This window comes from Mustela putorius, unplaced genomic scaffold, assembly GCF_011764305.1.
Source record: "Mustela putorius furo isolate JIRA1106 unplaced genomic scaffold, ASM1176430v1.1 tig00000788_pilon_pilon_pilon, whole genome shotgun sequence".
Taxonomy (NCBI): domain Eukaryota; kingdom Metazoa; phylum Chordata; class Mammalia; order Carnivora; family Mustelidae; genus Mustela; species Mustela putorius.
The window spans coordinates 108,688-129,815 of record NW_025421481.1 but is presented as its reverse complement, the minus strand read 5'-3'; the positions used below and the strand labels follow the sequence as shown (position 1 = coordinate 129,815).

Sequence of the window (21,128 nt, the reverse complement as noted above, 5' to 3'; positions counted from 1 at the left end):
TCATCCCTGTGACTGACTTGTTTTAAAACTGGGAGTTGGTCTGTCATAATTTCCCTTCGCCTGGTTTGCCCATACTCCCTGTCCCCCTCCCATCAGGCCACCACCAGTTTGTCCTCTGTATTTATGAGGCTGTTGCTGGTTTTTTGTTTGGTCATTTGGTTGGTTTTTAGAATCCACATATAGGTGAACTCCTATGGCATTTGTTTTTTTGGTCTGATTTAGTTCACTTAACATAATACTTCCTAGGTTCACGTATTTTGTTGCAAATGGCAAAATCTCATTCATTTTATGGTGAAGTAATATTCTGTTATGTATCTATGCCACATTTTCTATATCTTTTAATTGATGGACACTTGGGCTGCTTCCATATCTTAGCTACTGTAAATATGCTGCAGTGAATATAGGAATGCACATAGCTTTTCAAGTTAGTGTTTTGATTTTGAGTCAACAGCTAGAGTGGAATTACTGAATTGTATGGTATTTCTATTTGGAACTTTCCAAGGAACTTCCATACTGTTTTCCACAGTGATTGGACTAATTTACATTCTCACCAACAGGATGGAGGGTCCCCTTTCCTCCACATCTTCACCAACGCTTAGTAGTTTTTGCCTTTTTTTTTTTAAAGATTTTTTATTCATCCATTTGACAGAGAGAGATCACAAGTAGGCAGAGAGGAAAGAGAGAGAGAGAGAGGAGGAAGCAGGCTCCCTGCTGAGCAGAGAGCCCGATGCGGGACTCAGTCCCAGGACCCTGAGATCATGACCCGAGCCGAAGGCAGCCGCTTAACCCCCTGAGCCACCCAGACGCCCCAGTTTTTGCCTTTTTGATACTAGCTACTGTGACTGGTGTGAGGTAACATTTCCCTGGTGATGAGTAATGTTGAACATCTTTTCCTGTGTCTGTTTGCCATCTGTATGTCTTCTTTGAAAAATGTCTGTTCAAGTTCTCTGCTTATTTTTAATTTGATTACCTGTTTTTTGGTGTTGCGTATGTTCTTCATATATTTTGGATGTTAACCCCTTATTGATATATCATTTGCAAATATCTCCTTCCATTCAGTAGGTTGCCTTTTTGTTATGTTGATGGTTTCCTTTACTGTGCAAAATCTTATTTTATAAAAATTATGTTATATATATTATAAAATGTATATTTATATATAGATTTTGTTATATGTATCTATATATAGATACAGATATATAATAGTTTATTTTTGCTTTTGTTTCCCTTGCCTGAGGAGACATGTCCATAAATGCCTAAGACCAGTGTCCAAGAGCTTACTTCCTAGGTTTTCTCTCTCAGGAGTTTTATGGTTTCAGGTCTTATATTTACGTCTTATTTTGAGGGGGTTTGTGGGTGTGCTTTTGTCTTGTTTTCCTAATACCATTTGTTGCAAAGACTGTCTTTTGCCCATTGTATATTCTTGCCTCCTCTGCCATTGATAAATTTACCATATGAGCATGGCTTTATTTCCGACTCTCTATCCTGTTCCAGTGATCTGTATGTCTCATTTTGTCCCAGTGCTTTACTGTTTTGATTACTTTAGCTTTGTAGTTTATCTTAACATCTGGGATTGTGGTGTCTTTGTTCTTTCTCAAGATTGCTTTGGCTATTTGGGGTACTTCGTGTTCCCATATAAATTTTAGGATTATTTGTTCTAGTTCTCTGAAAAATACTGTTGGTATTTTGAAGCAATTGTGTTGATTTTATTGATTGCTTTGGGTATTAGGCCCCTTTTAACAGTATAAGTTCCTCCAATCCATAAGCATGTATTTCTTTATATTAGTTTATGTTGTGCTCTGTTTCTTTCATCAGTGTTTTATAGTTTTCAGAGTACAGGCCTTCTACCTCCTTGGTTAAAATTTATTCCTAGGTATTTTATTCTTTTTGGTGCATGTGTAAATGGGATTGTTCTCTTAGTCTTTTTCTGGGATTTAATTATTAATGTATAGAAATGCAATGGATTTCTTTATATTTATTTTGTATATTTATCCTGTAACCTCACTGAATTCACTTATTATTAGCTCTAATAGTTTTATGGCGGACTCTTTAGGGTTTTCTATATATAGTATCATTTCATCTGCAAATAGGGACAGTTTTACTTCTACTTTACCAGTTTGGATGCCTTTGAATTCTTTCTCTTATCCCATTGCTGTGGCTAGTGAGGATGTCCAGTACTCAATCGAATAAAAGTTGGTGAGAGTGAACATCCTTGTCTTGTTCCTGATTTTAGAGGAATAGCTTTTAGTTTTTCACTATTGAATATGTGTTAGGTGTGGAATGGTCATATATAACCTTTATTATGTCAATGTAAGTTCCCTCTAAACCCACTTTGTTGATAGTTTTTATTATGAACTGATGTTGAATTTTGTCAAATGCTTTTTCTGCATCTATCCATCCTTCATTTTGTTAATGTGATGTATGATTTTGGTTGATTTGTGTTAAATGAACATCTTGGCAATAAATCCCTCTAGATCCTGGTGAACGATCCTTATAGTGTATGGTTGAATACAGTTTGCTAATATTTTGTTGAGGGTTTTTGCATCTGTATTCATCAGGGATATTGACCTGTATTTTTCTTTTTCTGATAGTGTCTTTGGTTTTAATATCAGGGTAATGCTGGCCTTATAGAATGAATTTAGAAGCTTTCCTTTCTCTTCTGTTTTTGGGAAAAGTTTGAGAATAATAAGTAATAACTTTTCTTTGGTTAATGTTCGGTTGAACTCATCTGTAAAACTTTGGACTTTTGTTTATTGAGAGGTTTTTTTTTTTTTTTTAATTACTGATCAATTTTGTTACTAGTAATCAGTCTGTTCAGATTTTCTGTTGCTTTCTGGCTCAGGCTGGGAAGGTCATATGTTTCTAGGAATCTGTCCATTTTTCTTATAGGTTTCCAACTTGTTGGTGTATAATTTTTTGTAATAATTTCTCATAATTTTTTTCTGTGATGTCAGTACTTTCAGTTCTGATTTTATTGAGTCTTCTTCCTTTTTTCTTGATGAGTCTGACTAACGGTTTATCAATTTTATCTTTTTAAAGAACCTGCTCTTGGTTCCATTGATCTGTTGTTTTATATGTATCTGTTTCATTTATTTCCACTCTGATCTCTATTCCTTCCTTCCTTCTACTGACTTTTGGGGTTTTATTCTTTTTCTAGTTCCTTTAGGTGTAATATTAGATTGTTTGAGATATTCTTTGTTTCTTGAGGTAGACCTGTATCTCTATAAACTTTCCTCTTAGAACTGCTTTTGCTACATCCCAAAGATTTTTGGACCATTGTATTTTCAGTTTCATTTGTCTCTATGTATTTTTAAAAATGTTTTATTTAAATTTCAATTTTGTTAACATATAGTGTATTATTAGTTTCAGGGGTAGAATTTAGTGATTCATCAGTTACGTGTAACGCCTAGTGCTCATTTCATCAAATGCCCTCCTTAATGCCCATCATTTCTTCTTTGATTTCTTCATTGACCCATTGGTTGTTTAGTAGAATTTTGTTTAGCCTCCACATGTTTGTGGTTTTTCCAGTTGGTTTTTTTTTTTTGGAATTGATTTCTGGTTTCATACCATTGTGATCAGAAAAGATGCTTAATAATATTTAAATATTCAATTAACGGAGACTTGTTTTGTGGTCTCACATATGCTCTATCCTGGGGAATATTCCATTTGAACTTGAAAAGAACATGCATTCTGCTGTTTTTAAATGGAATGTTTTGAATATATCTATTAAGTCCATCTGGTCTAATGTATCATTCAAAGCCACTGTTTCCTTATTGATTTTCTGCCTGGACGATCTACCCATTGATGTAAGTGGGCTGTTAAGTTTCCCTACTATTAATGTGTCACTGTCAACTTCTTCTTTTATGTCTGTTAATATTTGCTTTATGTATTTAGGTACTCCTGTGTTGGGCGCATAGATATTTACAATGGTTTTACTTCTTTTTGGACTGATTCCTTTATGATTATGTAATGCCCTTCTTTGGCTCTTGCTACAGTCTTTATTTTAAAGTCCTTTTTTGTCTGATATAAGTATTGCTACCCATATTTTTTTTTTCTGTTTTCACTCTCATTTTGCATCCCTTCACTTTCAGTCTGTATGTGTCTTAGGTCTGAAGTGAGTTTCTTGTAGGTGGCATAGAGATAGTCTTGTTTCTTTAATCCATTTAGTCATCATCGGTTCTTTTCCTTAATTTTCTGTGTGTCCTGTAATTTTTTATTGACTTCCAAACAGTGGTTAGAGTAGAGACTGGAGTAGAGAGTATTTATGCCTGGAAATAGACACACTTCTTTTCTCCTAGTCTCTTAATGTGAGGAATTGAGTCCGTTGATTTGGGCATTGATTGCTTTGGGGTTTTGTTTTTGCTATGGGTACCCTCAGTGAACTACCAGATTCATATTCTTCTGGGATGCCCTGTGCTCAGGTTGGAAGTTTGTAGAAGGGGTTTTTCTCAATGTTGCTGCTACACTGTTAACATTGGGTCTTCCCTGTTAGGGAAGTAGACCTACTTGTTAGCCTCTTTGGGGCTGAGGTGGAGGTGTGGGGGTCCCCTGCTCTCCTGGCTTAGTCCCAACAAACCCTGTCCACCCTCCCCGTCACACTCCCCCAAGAGAAACCTCTAATAATCTAAGCCTGTGATGATTTCTACCAAGGTTAGAGAGCTTTTTCTTTTTATTTCCCCCACCTGCAATGGGTCTCTTTGTTTGCCCATGGTCAATAGTGTTTCTGTCCTTCCCCTAGCCACTTGAGGCTTCTGTTCCATAAGGGAGAAGGCTGGCTAAGACTTCATGCTTTCCCCCACAGCAGTGGTTGCTCTCCTCCTGCAAAACAGGCACCTCAGAGATAGGCTTTCTCCATTCTCTGTTCTCGGGGACTCTTCTTGAGCACTGGGCACGGTCTGTGGCGATCTTGTGAATAGATGTACATTTCCTTTGCATCCATGGCTCTCAGAGTTCTATACCATCAAGTGAGCTCACACGTTGAATTTAGCAATTTGTTTTAAAAATTGAGCTGAATTCTTTTAACTTAGATGTCCCACTTTCCTCCCTCAGACATAGATGAACCCAAGTCCTCCTTTCTTTGGAGGTGATTGTCTTTCTGTGTACTCCAAGCTAAGCAGTTGTGACCTCAGCTATCCAATGGGTTAAAGAACAGTTAGGACTTTGCAAATTATCTGGTTTTCTCTTGTTATGGTGGGAGAGTTGCTCCTTCTAATTTTTCACATTCTAGGTGGAACAGAAACACACCTAGAAAGGCAACAAAGAGTACATCCTGGTGGGACTGTGGTCAAATTTTAATCTCATGCTTTTCTGTATTTTTCTAGTGTTCTAATTAAGACTAGATTATTTTTATAATCCTGTGTATATGCATATATAGCTGATTTCAAAATTTAAATATGCATATAAAAATAAACATACACACATTTTATATCTATATATAAACTACATATATATATAATACATATATATATATGGACCCCTTTAAGCTTTGAGTTATTCTTTCTTGTGTATTGTTAAAGGGAACTAGATAGTGGCCAAATGTGTATATTTGTTCTGTAGTGGAAAGGTACTTCTGGGGGTGGAGAGACAGGTCAGCAGAAGTATACACACCATTACATGAGGGCTTCATATTCCACTAGTAGTGCTTACTGGGTATTACACACAGGCCAGGCATCCTGGTTTGTTATGAAGCAGTTTGTGGGGTGCTAATGAAATGCTAACCCCTGCTGCCTCTTCTGTAACTGGCTTGTTTTTATAGACATAAAAATTGAAGCTTAGGAGCTGAAATAACTTAAGTCCATCCTCAGTTGCAAATAAATGAAACAGCCACGACTCAGCTGTTCATTCCACATTAAATAGTGTTTATTGATTCCTACAACACGCAGGGTGCTATGCGGAGTCCTGGAGCATCACATTAAAGATGACAAATGTGCTCCCTGCCCTCACTGAGCTCACAGTCTGCCCCAGGAGACCTTTTTTTTTTTTTTTTAAAATGACATTGTTAACTGATTTGTATGATTTTGCCAAAGTGATCCTTGACTTGGAAATCCAGCCCCTTTCTCATGAAAGAGAAAGTTACTCCAAAGACAGACTTCATCAGACAGCTAACTTTTCACAATTTTATGTGCTCCTTCATCCCTGAAACTTGTTTGAGTGTCTTCTGAGTGCCTGGCGCTGTGCTTGACCAGGGTAGAAATGAGATATGACTTGCAGGTTCTCACCAGCTGACTAGCTCAGACCCACCCCTTACCTTCTAACTCAGTAAAGCATATTGAAATTCTCTCTCTCTCTCTCTCTCGTTCTCTCTCTCTCTCTCTATATATATATATCTTCTTCAGTAAACAAGTGATAATATAGAGATAACCATGAACCATTTGCTGTGTATTTATAAGAAAAGTAGATCATTCTCAGACTTGGGCTTGTCACTTTCGATCCTGGCATAGTGGTTGTTGGTGATGATTGGTTTATCGGAAGTAAGGAAGCGTGAGTGTGCATGTACGTGTGCACATGTGCGTAGGAGTGGTGGAAGGGCGAAGATGAGATAGCAGAGAAGCAAAGAGAAGACTGAGATGCTAGAGCTTTGTAGGCACACACATGCAGTCTGCAGTCTTGGCTTGCCCATTTGCTTGTTGGATCTCTTTGGACAAATCACGTAACTTCTCTGAGCCTCAGTTTCTCACCTCTCTGCTGGGACTAACAATAGTACCTACCTCACAGGGTAGATATGAGGGTTAAATAAGAAAATACGTGTGAAATGTTTAGCACTTGACACACTGCACTCATTAACAGCAGCTGGTATTAGCGCTGTTGCTGTTGTACCAGCGTCAGGGCTGGAAGTCATTCAGAGAGTTACAAGTGTGGAATTAAGATGCAGGAAAAAGGGGCACCTGGCTCAGTTGGTTGAGCATCTGCCTTCGGCTCAGGTCATAATCCTGGTGTCCAGGGATTGAGTCCCACATCGGGCTCCCTGCTCAGCAGGGAGTCTGCTTCTCCCTCTGACTCTTACCCTCTCATGCTCTCTCCCTTTCTCTCTCTCTCTCTCCAATAAATAAATAAATAAATATTAAAAAAAAAAAGATGCAGGAGAAGGGCTGAAGCAGCAGCTATAGACAAGAGAGCCAGCTGCACCAAATGGACAAGAAAGTGTAACACTGGATTTGGGGGACAGACCTGGGGAGTGAGATGGAAGGAGACAGGGTAGTCAGCAGAGAAAGGGGGTCAGACCACAGGGTGTATACCATCGGAGGAGAGTCTGTGAGAAAGAGGTGATGGTCAGGGTCATCTGAGGCTGCAGGAAGGTGGAGTGGGCCGGGGGGACATCTCCAGGCTAGGTGATCAGGAGGCTAGCTCCTCACTTGCTCATGTTCAGATCACTCCTAAAAGTCTGTCCCAGTTCCAAGTCCCCAAATAGAATCCTTTCCAAGGTGAGTCTCTTCCTACTTTTCTTCAGTGTAATAAAATCAAATGATTGCACAAAGCAAAAGGACCATCCCTGGTCCTGCTGCTTGCTTCCTGCTCCCATACAAAGGGCAGCTCCTCTACTCCAGCTGCAAGTAATGGCCCCTGGGCAAGGTGTCATGGGTGAGCAATGGCAGCCCACCCTCCTGGATGGTACAGCAGCTATCAGATGATTACTCCACGCACTTCTCTAAATGTTGACCTCTGTCAAGAGTAGCCAACTACTCTGAGAAGTCTTCTCGCTCCAAAGCTGGATCCAGTGTGCTAGTCACTGAGAATGTGCTAGGGCTTTACTACATGTGCAGTACTTTTGGTTCACTCAGTATTCAACATTTATTAAGTACCTCCTGTATATCAGGCACTGTGCTAGGCACGAGGGTACCTATACCACTTTGCTTTCATGAAGACATCTTTGACAACCTTCTTTCCTCATATACCCACAACCACTCACCAGGGCATCATGGTTGGCTCTGCCTTCCAAGTATTTTAATCTGACCATATTGCATTATTTCCACTGTTAACATCTTCATTCAGGATGCTTTCTTGCCTGGATTATTGGGATAGCCTTCAAACAGATCTCCCTGCTCTGTCCTTGCCCTTCTAAACTCAATTTTCATCTCAGGAACCAGGCTGATCTTTTTAAAACATATGGCAGGCTCAATAGTGTTGAGATAGTTGGTAGAGCTGGAAGTGTAAGGACACTGGCAGTTTCAGATCCTGTGGTCAGCACTTGAACCCAACCTCTAAAGTTGTTAAGGAAGGGAGAAAACTGGCTGCAGTCTGGGGCTGGAGCTTTCCAAGCTGGGAGAACAGCAGATGCAAAGGCCATGGTGAGGTTGTCAAGGACCTGAAGAAAGAGAAAAAAAGCTGGTGCTGTGTGAATTGAGTAAGCTGGCGGGAGTGGGGTGGTGAGAGGGAGTGGGAGGAGCTGAAGTCAGAAAGATAAAGGGGACACAGTGTGGTGACTGGCACTATGCTTAGGTGCTAAACACACAGTGATAAGCAAAATAGATACAGCCCCTTGCCCTCCACATCAGAGTATACAGTCAATGGGAAAGATGGACATGAACCAGATAATCACACAAATCAGTGTATAGTTACCAACTGTCACAACTTGCCCCTTCCAAGAGGGCTTCAGAGAAAGTTTTTCTGTGGACATGACACTTGCTCTGAGATCAGATCAATGAGGAGGAATTGAGTAGATGAAGAAGGGTAAGATGCTCTTGGATGGAAGGATGCCAAGGTCAAAGGCTCTGAGGTGGGAAGGAGCTGGGCAGAGGCAAGAGGGGTTGAAACATGGTGAAGAGAGAGACTGCAAAGTGAGGCTGGAGAGGAAAGCAAAGCTGGAATGTGAGCTTTGGGGGATCGTGGATCGTGGTTAGGATTTTGGTCTTCACCCTAAGAAGAATGTGAAAGTATTGGGGGGGTTTTTAATCAGAAAGTGAACTAGATCAGATTTGCAAGTGTTTTGGAGAAATCCCTCTCGCAATGTGGAAGACGAGGTAGAGGTGAGGAGGTGAGCAGAGCAGGTCGGCTCTTGTACCCACTGTTGCAGAAGCTGCAGTACTGGCCCGGGTGAGAGGTACTGATAGCTGGGAGAAGAGGGAAAGACTGGCTGAGGTTGAGAGAAACTTGGAGATAAAAATCGGCAGTACCTGCTCATGGGACAAGAGACTATTCAAGTGTCAAAAACCAGATACAGTAAAAGAGGAGCAAGCAGCCATTATAAGCCTTATGGTGTGGTACAGAGGGCAGACATGGACCACCTGTGAAGTTCTCGTGCCTTAAAAATAATTGTAACTTCATTCGATCTGTTCTTTTGGGCTGTCAGTTTATGAGAAGCACGCAGGATAGATGAACAGGTTAAATGGCACTATGAGGATGTCAACCAAATCAGAGGGTGGGGCATTCCAGGGAACAAATAACAGGAGGGGGGCAACAAACCAATGGCATGAGAGAGGCTTTTTAAAAAGTCTTTAGAAATAGAACAAGGTCATTTTTCTGTGCAATGTGTAGACCGTGTTTGGATCCTGATTCAAAGAAACCAAAAGACTGTTCTGAGAGAAATAGAAAATTCGAGGACAGACTGGGCTTTAGATAATATTAAGGAATTGATGTTCATTCTGTTAAGTATACTAATGGCAACGATGGTTTTAAATGTGTGTGTGTGTGTGTGTGTGTACATGCACACACATAAGTACATGTTTAAGTGCATGTTGGAAGATGGACACAAAGTTTCTGAAATGATACATCATGAATTTGTTTATAGCGTTCCAGAAAAGACAGAGCAGCATGTGATAAACTGAACTGCTCTTTATTGGAACTGGGTCGGATTTACTTGGAGGTTTATTATACCATTCTGTCTTGGGGTATATTTGAAATTTCTCCATGCAAAAAAGTTGAAAACAAAAATTTTAGGGAAAATAGAGTTCCCAGTGAAATAGGCAACATAAGAAAAGAATGTCTGATGGAAAAGTAATGAGTTCAGTTTGGACATGTTGAGGTTGATGTGCCTTTAGAACATGTGGCTTGTTCTTGCCTTCACACAGGCTTGTGCAGCAGCAAACCAATGACACCCAGAGTGAGGGCGTCCTCCGGCCACCAGCGTGGGCACCAGAGCACGTTGCCTCCAGGCCCTGCTCATGCCCACAAGCGCCACGCGGGGCCACCCATCTTGCCCCTAAGGCCACTGCTCCGAGTGACACTGGCATGGCCAAAACACGATTCTAGAACAACCCAACCAGGTCGGGCAACACACGAGGCACTTAAAACGGATCCTTTCTTCCTTCCAGCTTAACTCAGGTGATCCGAAAGTTTGCCAAGCAGCTGGATGAGTGGCTAAAAGTGGCTCTCCATGACCTCCCAGAAAACTTGCGGAACATTAAGTTTGAATGTAAGTACAGAGGTGGTGAGCTGAGGGGAAGGGAAAACAACATTTTAGGGTCAAACAGTCTTACATTGATTGTTCATAAAATAATAATAATAATAATAATAATAACTTCCACTTACTGTTTGCAAAGCACCAGATATTAAGCCTAGCGCTTTTCCTGCATGAACTTCGTCAGTGCTCCCAAAAGGTGTGTTACAAGTGGCGCCCTTCTTTTATGGCAAATGAAAAGGCTTAGGGGGGTTAGTCAGTAGCAAAGGCAGGATTCCCCCCCGCAGGTCTGTCTGTCCACACCAGAGTGTCTGCTCGTCACCACTATCTCGTCCCACTTAATCCTCATGCCACCTCTATGATACAGGGGCAGCATCCCCTCCCTGCAGATGAGGCTCCGAGAGGCAGAGAAACCTCCGGAAAGCCACCCAGCCACCCAGCCAGCAAGAAGGGGCCAGGAGTCAAACTTAAGTCTGTCCAACCCCAAACCTCGAAACCCCCAAAAAGGTGGTGATGGGAGCCAGAGAAAGGCTTCAGGGCTTCACATATTCAATTCTCTGCCTAATGAGAAAGCCAAATTAATATTTCTCCTACGGGGATTAGGACTGTGATTTATTTTTTATTTTTTTATTTTTTTCCTGCTGAGCATCACCAGCCATCCTCCCCCATTCGTTTTGCCTGAGAAAACCGGTCCTATTCCTCTGTCCGGTGTTTCCATACTTGTGGAAAGACGCACGTGCTACTCCACAAGGATGAAATGATTTTAAGCCAAACAAAGTTTTAAGATATAGGTTTCTTAAAGCAGCATTTGAATACAGCTTGCCATTCTTGCCCGGGAGTAAGTGGCGGCAGGGAAAATGAAGAGGATCAAATTACCCTCTCTGGGCAGGCACAGGGAGCCCTTTCAGACCCGCTCGGGGGCTGAGGCCGCCTGCAGCGCCCAGCACCTACTGATAAAGCCTGCTTTATTTCACGGCTCTCAGTTCTTTTCTTTTCATGAGCACTAAATTCCACATCACAAAGTTAAAGAAAAAGTAATTAAGGAGAAGGATTAACGATTGATCGGTCTGGAAAATTAGAAGTTCATCTGTGCCCTCACCCCCCCATTCCCCCACCCCACGCCCTATTTTTCAAACCGAGCTGGCTCTGAGTACAAATTAGAATAATCCCAGGGAAATTTCTGCTTCTTGACCAGTTCAGAAATTAATGAGAAGAATGCCCTGCACCTGTTTTAATTGTGCTGACAAAACAAACCTGTTGAAATTGGCAGCGAGGAGGTCTGTGGGACCTTCCACCTGTTGGAACCCGCGGGAACCCCTCTTCCCAGGGAACCTCAGGGGGACTTTGAGGATGGGCGAGGAGTGGAAACACTCACCACTCCAGACAACTCTGTGAGAGCGGAGACCTGAGGCTGGCACATGACTTGACTGCCTGGTGTTGAAATCTTCAGGTCATCCCGTTTCGGACCATTAGCCTGCTTTATCACTGTCGTAAACAGGATCCGTGAAACTCACCAACAGGTCATAGAGATCATTCGATAAAAGTAGCAGATTATGAACGCAAAGCAGCATTCCAAGATACAGCCCAGGGTCCCATCCTAAAAGCTACCCCTCACACCACCACACCGCTGAGGCTCAATCAAGTTTCCCTATTAGATATACTACTTTTAAAGGGCCTTCTTCAAAGCTTCCACTTGATTCCAGCAATTATTTATGGGGAGAAGCGATTGAGCTTGCAATTAGCGAAATGAAAGACAAGTAAATAATTGCTTTTACTTACGGTTGATTGACGCCACAATTTCTCACACCTGCCAGTATGGCATGTGGTTGACTTTGAAATATGTACCCCAAATATCGCCGCTTTAGGAAATCATTGTCCACACGGGAGAACAAAGAAATGCAGGGTTTTGCCAGCGGGTGCATAAAAAATGGGGTTGGACAGCGAGACAAATTTAGGCCAAATAAGCCACTTTTTGAAATCCGCCCCTGGAAAATCTGAGGTGGGACCATACAGCGTGCAAATACTTACAGACTAACTCTTCCTTCTTGCAGTGTCGAGAAGGTTTTCCCAAATTCTGAGACGGCAGACATCACTGAATCACCTTTGCCAGGTACGTGTCCTGCGGAGTCATCAGCTGTGAGGAGCACATGCACAGAACAGCTCCCGGGAGGAACTGTTGTCGGGCTGTTTGGTCTTTGAATGCAGCATAATAGGTGTTTGATACATCCTTACCATTACCTTTAATTTCTACAGATAAAGAATAAAAGCATTAGGCAATCACGAAATAGTTTTGATTAACATACAGAATAGCTTCTGACGTCAGTCGCTCCTTAACCATGCATCACGTTCTCGTGCAAGTTTGCATTTCCCTTGACTGGATGAGGCTTTCTCAGCCGTGGCTGGCACATGAGCCTGGACCATTCTTTCTCTGGGAGAAAGAATGTTTGGTGCAGTACAGAGATCTGGTGGCATCCCGGGCCTCGTCCCGCATGCCAACACCAGATGCCCAGCACCGCATCCCCAAGTACCAACCCAATGGAGCCCAGGGAGCCCAGTGTCTCCTCCCTTCTTGGGAGTCACAGAGATAAATGATTCAAATGCATAAAGGGGGTGATTTGCTGTGTATGTATCATCCCGAGGAGTTCAGAGCTTCACAGTATGTTAAATATTTACCCACTTTTATTTATTTTATCCGGATTTTTGTTCTTTTCAGCACTAAAGTGACATATGCTTCCTATAAAAAATTCAGCAGTAACAAAAATGCATACAGTGAAAGGCAGAATTTCTCCCCATGACTCCTTGGTGATGATTCAATGGCATAAAGCTTTGTGTTTCTCTTAAGTTTACACCTTAAGGAAGGGAATCGAAGCATATTAAGGCCCCAGTTAACATTCGTTAGAACATTAATGATCTTAAAGCAGAAGGGGCAAACTGGTGGCTGCAGGTCAGATCTGGGCCTCAGATGAGTGGGGTTATTTTTGTTTGATTTGCATGTGTTCAAAAATTGTTTTTACTTCATTGTTAATAGTTGGCCCTAGGAGATGTCAGCTAAGCAGCCCCTGAGCCACATTTCCCAGGGCAGGAAGCGAGTGGATGGGCCGAGCTCCTCTCCATCAGGCACTGTCCTCTTTTGTCAGCCCCACTGCTTCTTAAGCTTGGCAGGACCCCCTCACTGCCGCCTGCCATCTGCCTGCCTTCTTTGTATGGGTGGGTTTTTGCCACCTCTCCCTCTTATTGTGGGTTCTGGGTCAGTGCTGTTTATTCAAGGTCAAGGTTGGAAGGAGGGGTTTCTACTTAGAGTGACCTGCAGGAAGCCTCCAGACCAGTTCTGCATTCTGAAAATACAGAACTACAGAACTTTCAGAATACAGAACTACACTCCTGCACACCTCACTGTTGCTACCCTGCCCCCGGCATAAATGGCACAGCGGGTGATTTGGAAGATCTGGAAACCAGAGTTATACCTTCATGTTCATGCTGGTTGTGAGAGAGGCCACATCCAGGCACTGTTCCAGAATAGGGCAGAGCCCTACCAGATTAGTGGGATTTAGGGGAGCAAACAAATATTGGCACAACAGAGAAACACTGCTGTATTTCTGTGGGTGCATGCCTTCCGGTTCTTTCCCCAGCTTAGAAGAGCTGGGGTTAGATCATATTGGAGAACTAGGCATGGCTTTGATGCCTCCCTCTGGGGCTCAGGCAGTTTAAGGAAGCCTTTGAGCCTTTAATGCATGCAGGTAAAAACATCCGTACTTGTCCCTACAGCTACCAGCACGCGTGTGCGCTCACACACGTGCACGCATAAGCTCACTCTCCGCTTCCCACACAGATGGTACGTATTTTAATCAGCATGTGCTACCTTTCCATCTTCACCGGACAAGCTCGGAGGCACACTTCTGGACCAGCCAGAGGAACCGGGGTTGGTGATAGGAAGGAAACTCCGTGGAACTTCCCAGCTAATATCCATCCCAGCAAGCTTTCCTAAACACATACAAGACAAGTCATGTTGAAACCCGGGATCTAAGCACCCAGGCCCTTTGGGGTTCACTAAACAAGCAGCTTGGCATTCCTGTCTCAGCCATTCATTGCACAGAATCTTTTGAGCGCCTACTATATGCAGACATGATGTTTAGTGGTATTTGCCCTGAGCGGGGGAAAAAAATGTGAATGAAAAAATAATTAATTAAAAGTGCTAAGTGTTAGGGAGGAAACACAATGGAAATAGAGAATAATGGGGCACGTGAGTGTGACTGAGACGCAGGGGTTAAGGAGGCCACACCTCGGGTGTGACCTTGTAGTTGGAGCGTGCGTGATGGCAGGATTGCCGGGCAGGGTGCAAGAGGACCACCCCCCCCCCCCGGCTCCCAGCCATGAGCCCTGGCCCTGAGGTGTCCCTGCATCACCACAACCAGCACGGACCTGAGTAATAGTAGCTCCTGTACTGAGCTCTTCCTCCCAAAACTATGCCCTTTTCAAACATCATCTCACGGAGTCCCCCAGCAGCAGCCTCCTTCAGAGGCAGAGCCTCTTCCCTCCATTTTCTAGATCAGGAAACCGAGGTTAAATCTGCTGGCCCGCCCCAAATCAGCCAGCTGGTTAGCAGCAAGGCCAGGACTCGAACTCAATATATTTGAATCCAGAATCCCAGATCTTTACTCTGGTTGTTTTCATTATCATTAGAGATGGACCCAATTCATAGATTCATATATTCGAGGCCACTGACCTTTAAAAAGTCCTATAGTGATTTAAGTAAGAGTTTACTTGTGCTCGGAGTGGGGAGAAAGGGGTTGTCAGTATTTACCTTTGCCTGGAAATTCACGCTCATTAGGAGACTTTTAATGTCCATGTGTATCAGAAATCTTTTTTTTTTTTCCATTTTGTTAAAGACATTTTAAAAACATGCAAGCAAAGGAAATGATTCTGGAAATGTTTTCCTTTGCTTATCAGCATTGTTGAACTTGGTGGTCCCAAGTACTGTTCCCATTCACCAACTGCAGGGTTTGCGGAGGAAACCAGAGGTTGAATGTGCACACGAGCATGCTCGCACAAACACCACAGGCACGTTAGTGAGCAACTGAGTCTCAAGGTTTTATTCCCCTTCCCTTCCTCTCCTCATGATACTCACCTAAAAACCAAAAAGCAAAAAGAGAAAGCTAGACCATAAACTGCTTCAGAATGCATTTATATGAAAAAGACACATGGTCAGATTGCTGAGATGGAAACCGTCATTGGCCCCTGGGTAGCAGGACCATTCCAAGGTCTGGGCCCATAGCTTCTCGGACACGAGAGACACGTGGGTTACTAAGCACAGCGCTTCCATCCTGCAGGCTTACATCTGTAGCCTGACTGGTCTCTGGCCTTCATCCCACTGTTCCCCAGGGGTCAAGACCAAAGGGGCTGGGAACAGCAGGGTGTGGTCTGGCCTCTGCCACCCTGGAGAAATCTTTTACACAGCTGACAGAAGAGAACCACGAGAGAAAAGACCGTACAGGTCTTCTGAGTGATGGGCTCATCTGCTGATTTCCTGAAATGGGGTTTTCCTGAATTTCAAAGTAGTTTGCAAAATACCCTATGCAGATTCATTCAAAAGAAAATAACGTGCCGGGGTTTTAACCTAACAGCTCTGGAGTTAATGAGTTAATTGGCTTGGATTACAGGCATCTCGTACAGTGATCCACAGTGCAGACATCACATTCCAAATGCTGGAAGACTGGAGGAACGTGGACCTCAACAGCATCACCAAGCAAACCCTCTACACCATGGAGGACTCCCGCGATGAGCACCGGAAACTCATCATCCAGTGTAAGACGCTCCGCCAACGGGTCTGTCTGTTCTTTGTTTTTAAAAGAAAGAAAAAGTATCTGCGTAAATATTTAAGTGGCATTCCCATCTTGTCCTGCCCCCTAGGACCCCTTCTCTCTTATTGTTCCTGTTAAATGGGTCAGCCCAGATGGAAGGGCTAATTGATTTAAGAGGACGTGTGTCAACATCCCTGGGGGAAAGGGAGCCAGGGGCTGCTGGGCAGTGCACAGTGTCAGGCAGAAGGCCCCCCACCCCGTGACTCTTGGTGCCGGGCGTAGTCCCATAGGTGACATAAAAAAATGAGAACAGCAGTGTGTTGCCTGTCTGCGTGTACATCGGCCTGGAGTCAGCCAGATATGCTGCACCTGTTTCCCAGCGGAGGGTCGCACGAGTTAGCCCAGCTACGGGCCGGCGAACCTGCCAATCACATTCAGTGTTGGAGTGGGGAACGGATGGTGGTGCACTTCTGTGAACATGTGCTCCTGTCCCGGTGGACAAAGACTGCGGGAATGTTCCAGCTGTTGTCTGGATGAGGTCAGGCCGGGTGTTGTTAGCAGTAGCGGACGTGCAGGGGCCAGAGAACACCGCCACCGTCCGCACACCTCTGCTGTTCCTCACGCGCCCACCGCAGCGTGCGGCCCCGGCCTCCCACCCCAGTGGCCTTGGATGCGGGTCTCCTGGATGCGGGTCTCCTTGGATGCAGCTTCCTGGCTTTGCTCAGCTTTCCTTTCTCACGCCTGGGTGGGGCCAGGAGTGAGGAAACGGGAAGCTGCACGGAGGTCGGCCATCCCCTGAGAAGTTCAGCCTGTTCTCCTGAGCACCACGGTCCCCTCAGATTGCCAGTCTGTGCCTTCTGCATGTCCTCTTGAGGGAACTTTCTTCAGCCAGGCTAAGCATGTGGTGGTTAAAAATAACTAAGTTCAGAAAGATGTTCCTGTTAGAGACCCCCTTCCCACTGAGTCCTTTTCGGAAGCCACGGAAGCAGCTGAAACCTGAACCCTAGGGTCCTTCCCTGGGGCGCCTTGCATGCTCGTTCCTCCTTCCACAGCAGCCGCCAGCCTGCTTGCCCCTGGTAAGAACTTAGAGGTGGTCACTAAAATAAGACGGGAGCTCACAGATGACCTCCTCCGTGCAGGGTCTTCGGCCAGACCTACCATGGGCATAATCTCGTTAATTCTCTACACCAACCCCACGAGGAAGATACCTGCCCCCATTTTACAGAGCACAAGGCTCAGCCTCAGAGAGCGGGTGACCCTTACCCCCAGCAGCAGAGCGGGGCCCCTGACCTACGCCTGACCTTGGCTTCACCACCGTGCTCCAGTGCTACTCACTTGGAGGAGAAGAGAAGACAAAAATGATGAGATATGGGCAAGTTCCAGAAGCTGCGGGGTCTTTTCAGATTCTTACGGTCATGCTCCTGTTCTCTTTATCCCCGCTCCCTGCTACAAGGCCAACAGAGAGCTTGGGTGTCCGCTGCCTACCAGCACTAGCTGTACCTCTGATCACTGTGTCTCCAGGACCTCAGCCCAGGCCAGGCATGGATACATGGGAACCGAGAATGACATGACTCCCAGCAGCATGAGACGCAGCTCTCTCCAGACCCCCGGCACCTTTTGTGGAGGAGGAAAAGATCACCCATACTCATAGGGGACAGTGCAGTCCCCATGGCTTGCTGTAGGGACCACGCTCTGAGCCTTTGCTGGAACACCTTGGAGATCACTGCAACCTCTCCAAGAAGAAAACGTTTCAGGATTTCCTTTTCAGGTTCTCCTCAGCCCAGGACAGAACGGCAGGCACCCTTTAAACACATTTTTTTTTTAAGATTTTTTTTTTTTTTTAATTTGATAGACAGAGATCACAAGTAGGCAGAGAGGCAGGCAGAGAGAGAGGGGGAAGCAGGCTCCCCGCTGAGCAGAGAGCCTGATGTGGGGCTCGATCCCAGGACCCTGAGATCATGACCTGAGCCGAAGGCAGAGGCTTAAACCACTGAGCCACCCAGGCGCCCGCAGAACGGCACCCTTTAAAGCTGTGAGTGTGCTCTTCTTCCAGAGGAAGGGAGTGCTGAGGTTTGATTCATCCCAGCCGATACTGGACGCCTGTCGTGGGCCAGGTACTGTGTTAGCAGCGGGGCAAAAAGCAATGAGTAATATGGACAGTGCACTTCCTGTGTGGAGCTCAGAGTTCATGAAAGATCAGACATTGAACAAGTAATTCATAAATGGTGGCGTGTTACCCAAGAGGACACCTCTGTATGATGCAGTGCCTGGAAAGGGGGCCGCAGAGTGACAAGGGCACTCCCAAGGCAGCAGGCCTGGCCCGTGAATATCATCCCTGCGGATCCCCTCCCCCCACCCCAGACAGCTGGGCAGTAAGTTCGTGAACACAGCTGTGTGCTGCGCCCTCCTTTCCTTATCAGCAGTTGACAAGCCTGCACGTGCCTGCTTTAGGGGGTTTGCGTCTCCTCAGTAAAACAGGTCCTTCCTGGGAATGCTCGCTTACCCTAAATTAAAGAGTGCACATTCGGACTTGAGCGTGCTGGTGAGCATGACCGTGGTAAGAGCAGGGGGGTTGGGTGCCCCCAGATCCCTGGCTCTTGTGCCCAGTGACCCTGGCCTCCAAGTCTCTGACACGGGGAGACCGTGGGGTATGGAAAGGGGCCTGGGACAGTGCCGTGCTTGGGAGGCGAGCGTCGGGTCTGGCTGGCTTTGAAACCCACCTCTGCCATTCGCTGGCGGTGAGACCCGCAGAGGGTCACTGAGTGCCTCCGCCCCCTCCTTTGGAAAACGGGAGCAATAACAGCACTGGCCTCCTTGGGTGGTTCGTCTGTTCACTCAGCCAGCACCTGAGAATCTGCTGTCACATTCCCGAGGTTGCTGCAGGCTTAGGCTAGAGTGTCCCTGCAAAGCAGTGAGGAAGGTGCCTGGCACACGGCAAGACCCCAGGAGGCGTGAGCCGTAAGCGCTCTCTCCGCCACTTCTGTCATCCTCACCATCATCGACAGAAGCACGATAGCGCCTGATGCATCCACGGGGCCATCGAGAGGAAAGCACCCCAAAGAGAAATCAGATACCTGGGCTCTGTCCCAGCTCTGGCACTCGCTCACCCTCTGACTTCGAGGGGGACCTTTAATCTCATTGAAACACAGCTTCCTCCTCTGTAAAAGGACACTGATATTGACGCAACGGACATTTAAAGCCCCTTCGGGGCACCTGGGTGGCTCAGTGGGTTAAAACCTCTGCCTTTGGCTCAGGTCATATCCCAGGGTCCTGGGATCAAGCTCCATATTGGGCTCTCTGCTCAGCAGGGAGCCTGCTTCCCACCCCCTACCCCACCTGCCTCTGGGCCTACTTGTGATCTCTGTCTGTCAAATAAACAAATAAAATCTTTAAATAAATAAGTAAATAAAGCCCCTTGTCATTCTAAAACTGCTCTGATCTCCCAGGCCAGTGGCTGATGTCTTGTGTTTTGTCGCAGTCATCAACTCAGGAAACAGGAGCACCTCAGCTGGGCCTGTGAATGGGGGACCAAACGCGGTGTGGAGAAATGAAAACTGTAAAAAATAAAAGAAATTTTTAAAAGTGTGGATCTAAAGGTGTGGTTTGGTTCACAGAGCTCCACATGCAGAAAGCACAAAACGGTCATGAAAAGAGATATTTCAAACTGGAGGTCACCCCAGCGGGGTTACTTTTTTCTCTAGTGCTTCACACATTCCATAGCCCTTCCGGACTGGTTATTTGACGAGCAGCTGAAGATGGGCTATAAAGTGACACCATTATCCTCCTTTTCCTAATGCAGAAACTAAGGGCACAGAAATTGTTCCCTTTGCACTGTGAACATTTATTAAGCATCTACTGCATGCTGAGCCCTGAGAGGCTGGTTGGGCGACTTGCCCAATATAGTTGTGGTTTAGAAGCATTGAACTATCAAACATGCCCTGCCACGGGGCAGGGAGCAAGGAAGCAGTGCTGCCTGGGTCTGTTCAAGCAACCAAACACATCCTAGATAACAGCTGCATACGGGAAGGCCCCGGCTAGGAAAGATCCTGGATAGAGAACTGGCCCGGGAGACACACCACAACTGTCACACAGCATTAGCAATGCAGCGAAGGGGTGGATACAGATAATAGAGTGCTATGGAAGCTCGGAGGACAAGTGACCAGTTCTGCTGGAAGCTCGAAGGACGAGTGACCAGTTCTGCCGGAAGCTTCAAGGACGAGTGACCAGTTCTGCTGGAAGCTTCAAAGACAAGTGATCAGTTCTACCAGCGAGGGTCCTGCGGAGGAAAGGGATTTCATGAGAGGCATCATGTGGGCTGGGCACTAGGAGCCAGACAGTCCAGGCAGAGAGAACTGCCTGAGAAAGCAGGGCTTGTTGAGGGCATGGCAAATTAAACATGGGAGCCAGGTTCCCACGCGCTCAGAAGTGGCGAGGATGAGCCTGGAAAGGTAAGTTGGGGCGTATTTTCTAAAACCTGAATGCTCTGTTAAGACTGGAGTTCTGTTCTATTCAGTTTCATTCCTTTGTTCTTTTAAGTTGTATCTCTGTGTAGACACAGCTGCAGTGATGTATGGGGCTCTCTCCTTTGTTTGACAGTGTACCAGGAATTTGACCACCTCCTGGAGGAACAGTCTCCCATTGAGTCCTACATCGAGTGGCTAGACACCATGGTGGACCGGTGTGTTGTGAAGGTTGGTAACCCAGAGTGGAAGGAGCAGCCCAGGTACTGCGACCCACCATCCACCTTTGTGGCACTTGGGACATAGAGAGCCCCACACTGAGCCATCTGAATGTTCCTCAGCAGCCACGGAGCCCTGGGGTTCTGAGGAGAGGCCTGGGCCCCCTTCTGGAGGTGGGAGTTGCAGGAGGCAGGACCATGAGTCTCCTTCCCCTGACTCAGCCGGGTCAGCATCTCTTTTATCTGCTGTGTACACTGGGTTTTGACAGAAGATTTCGTTCTTTAAAGCATATTTTTTGCTGGAAGACAAAGCAAGTCAAAA

The 21,128-nt window shown here is 45.4% G+C and overlaps 1 protein-coding gene across 5 annotated transcripts in view; it reads left to right on the top strand.

The window, feature by feature from the left end:
* RFX4 (regulatory factor X4) overlaps positions 1 to 21,128 on the top strand; it is a 156,603-nt gene that overhangs the window by 100,057 nt on the left and 35,418 nt on the right. For all 5 annotated transcript variants that reach the window (XM_045084750.1, XM_004743066.2, XM_013051553.1 and 2 more), the window contains 4 exons: positions 10,245 to 10,345; positions 12,382 to 12,440; positions 15,988 to 16,132; positions 20,725 to 20,819. In XM_045084750.1, the coding sequence (XP_044940685.1) occupies positions 10,245 to 10,345; positions 12,382 to 12,440; positions 15,988 to 16,132; positions 20,725 to 20,819 (400 nt within the window). The remainder of the gene's footprint in view (positions 1 to 10,244; positions 10,346 to 12,381; positions 12,441 to 15,987; positions 16,133 to 20,724; positions 20,820 to 21,128) is intronic.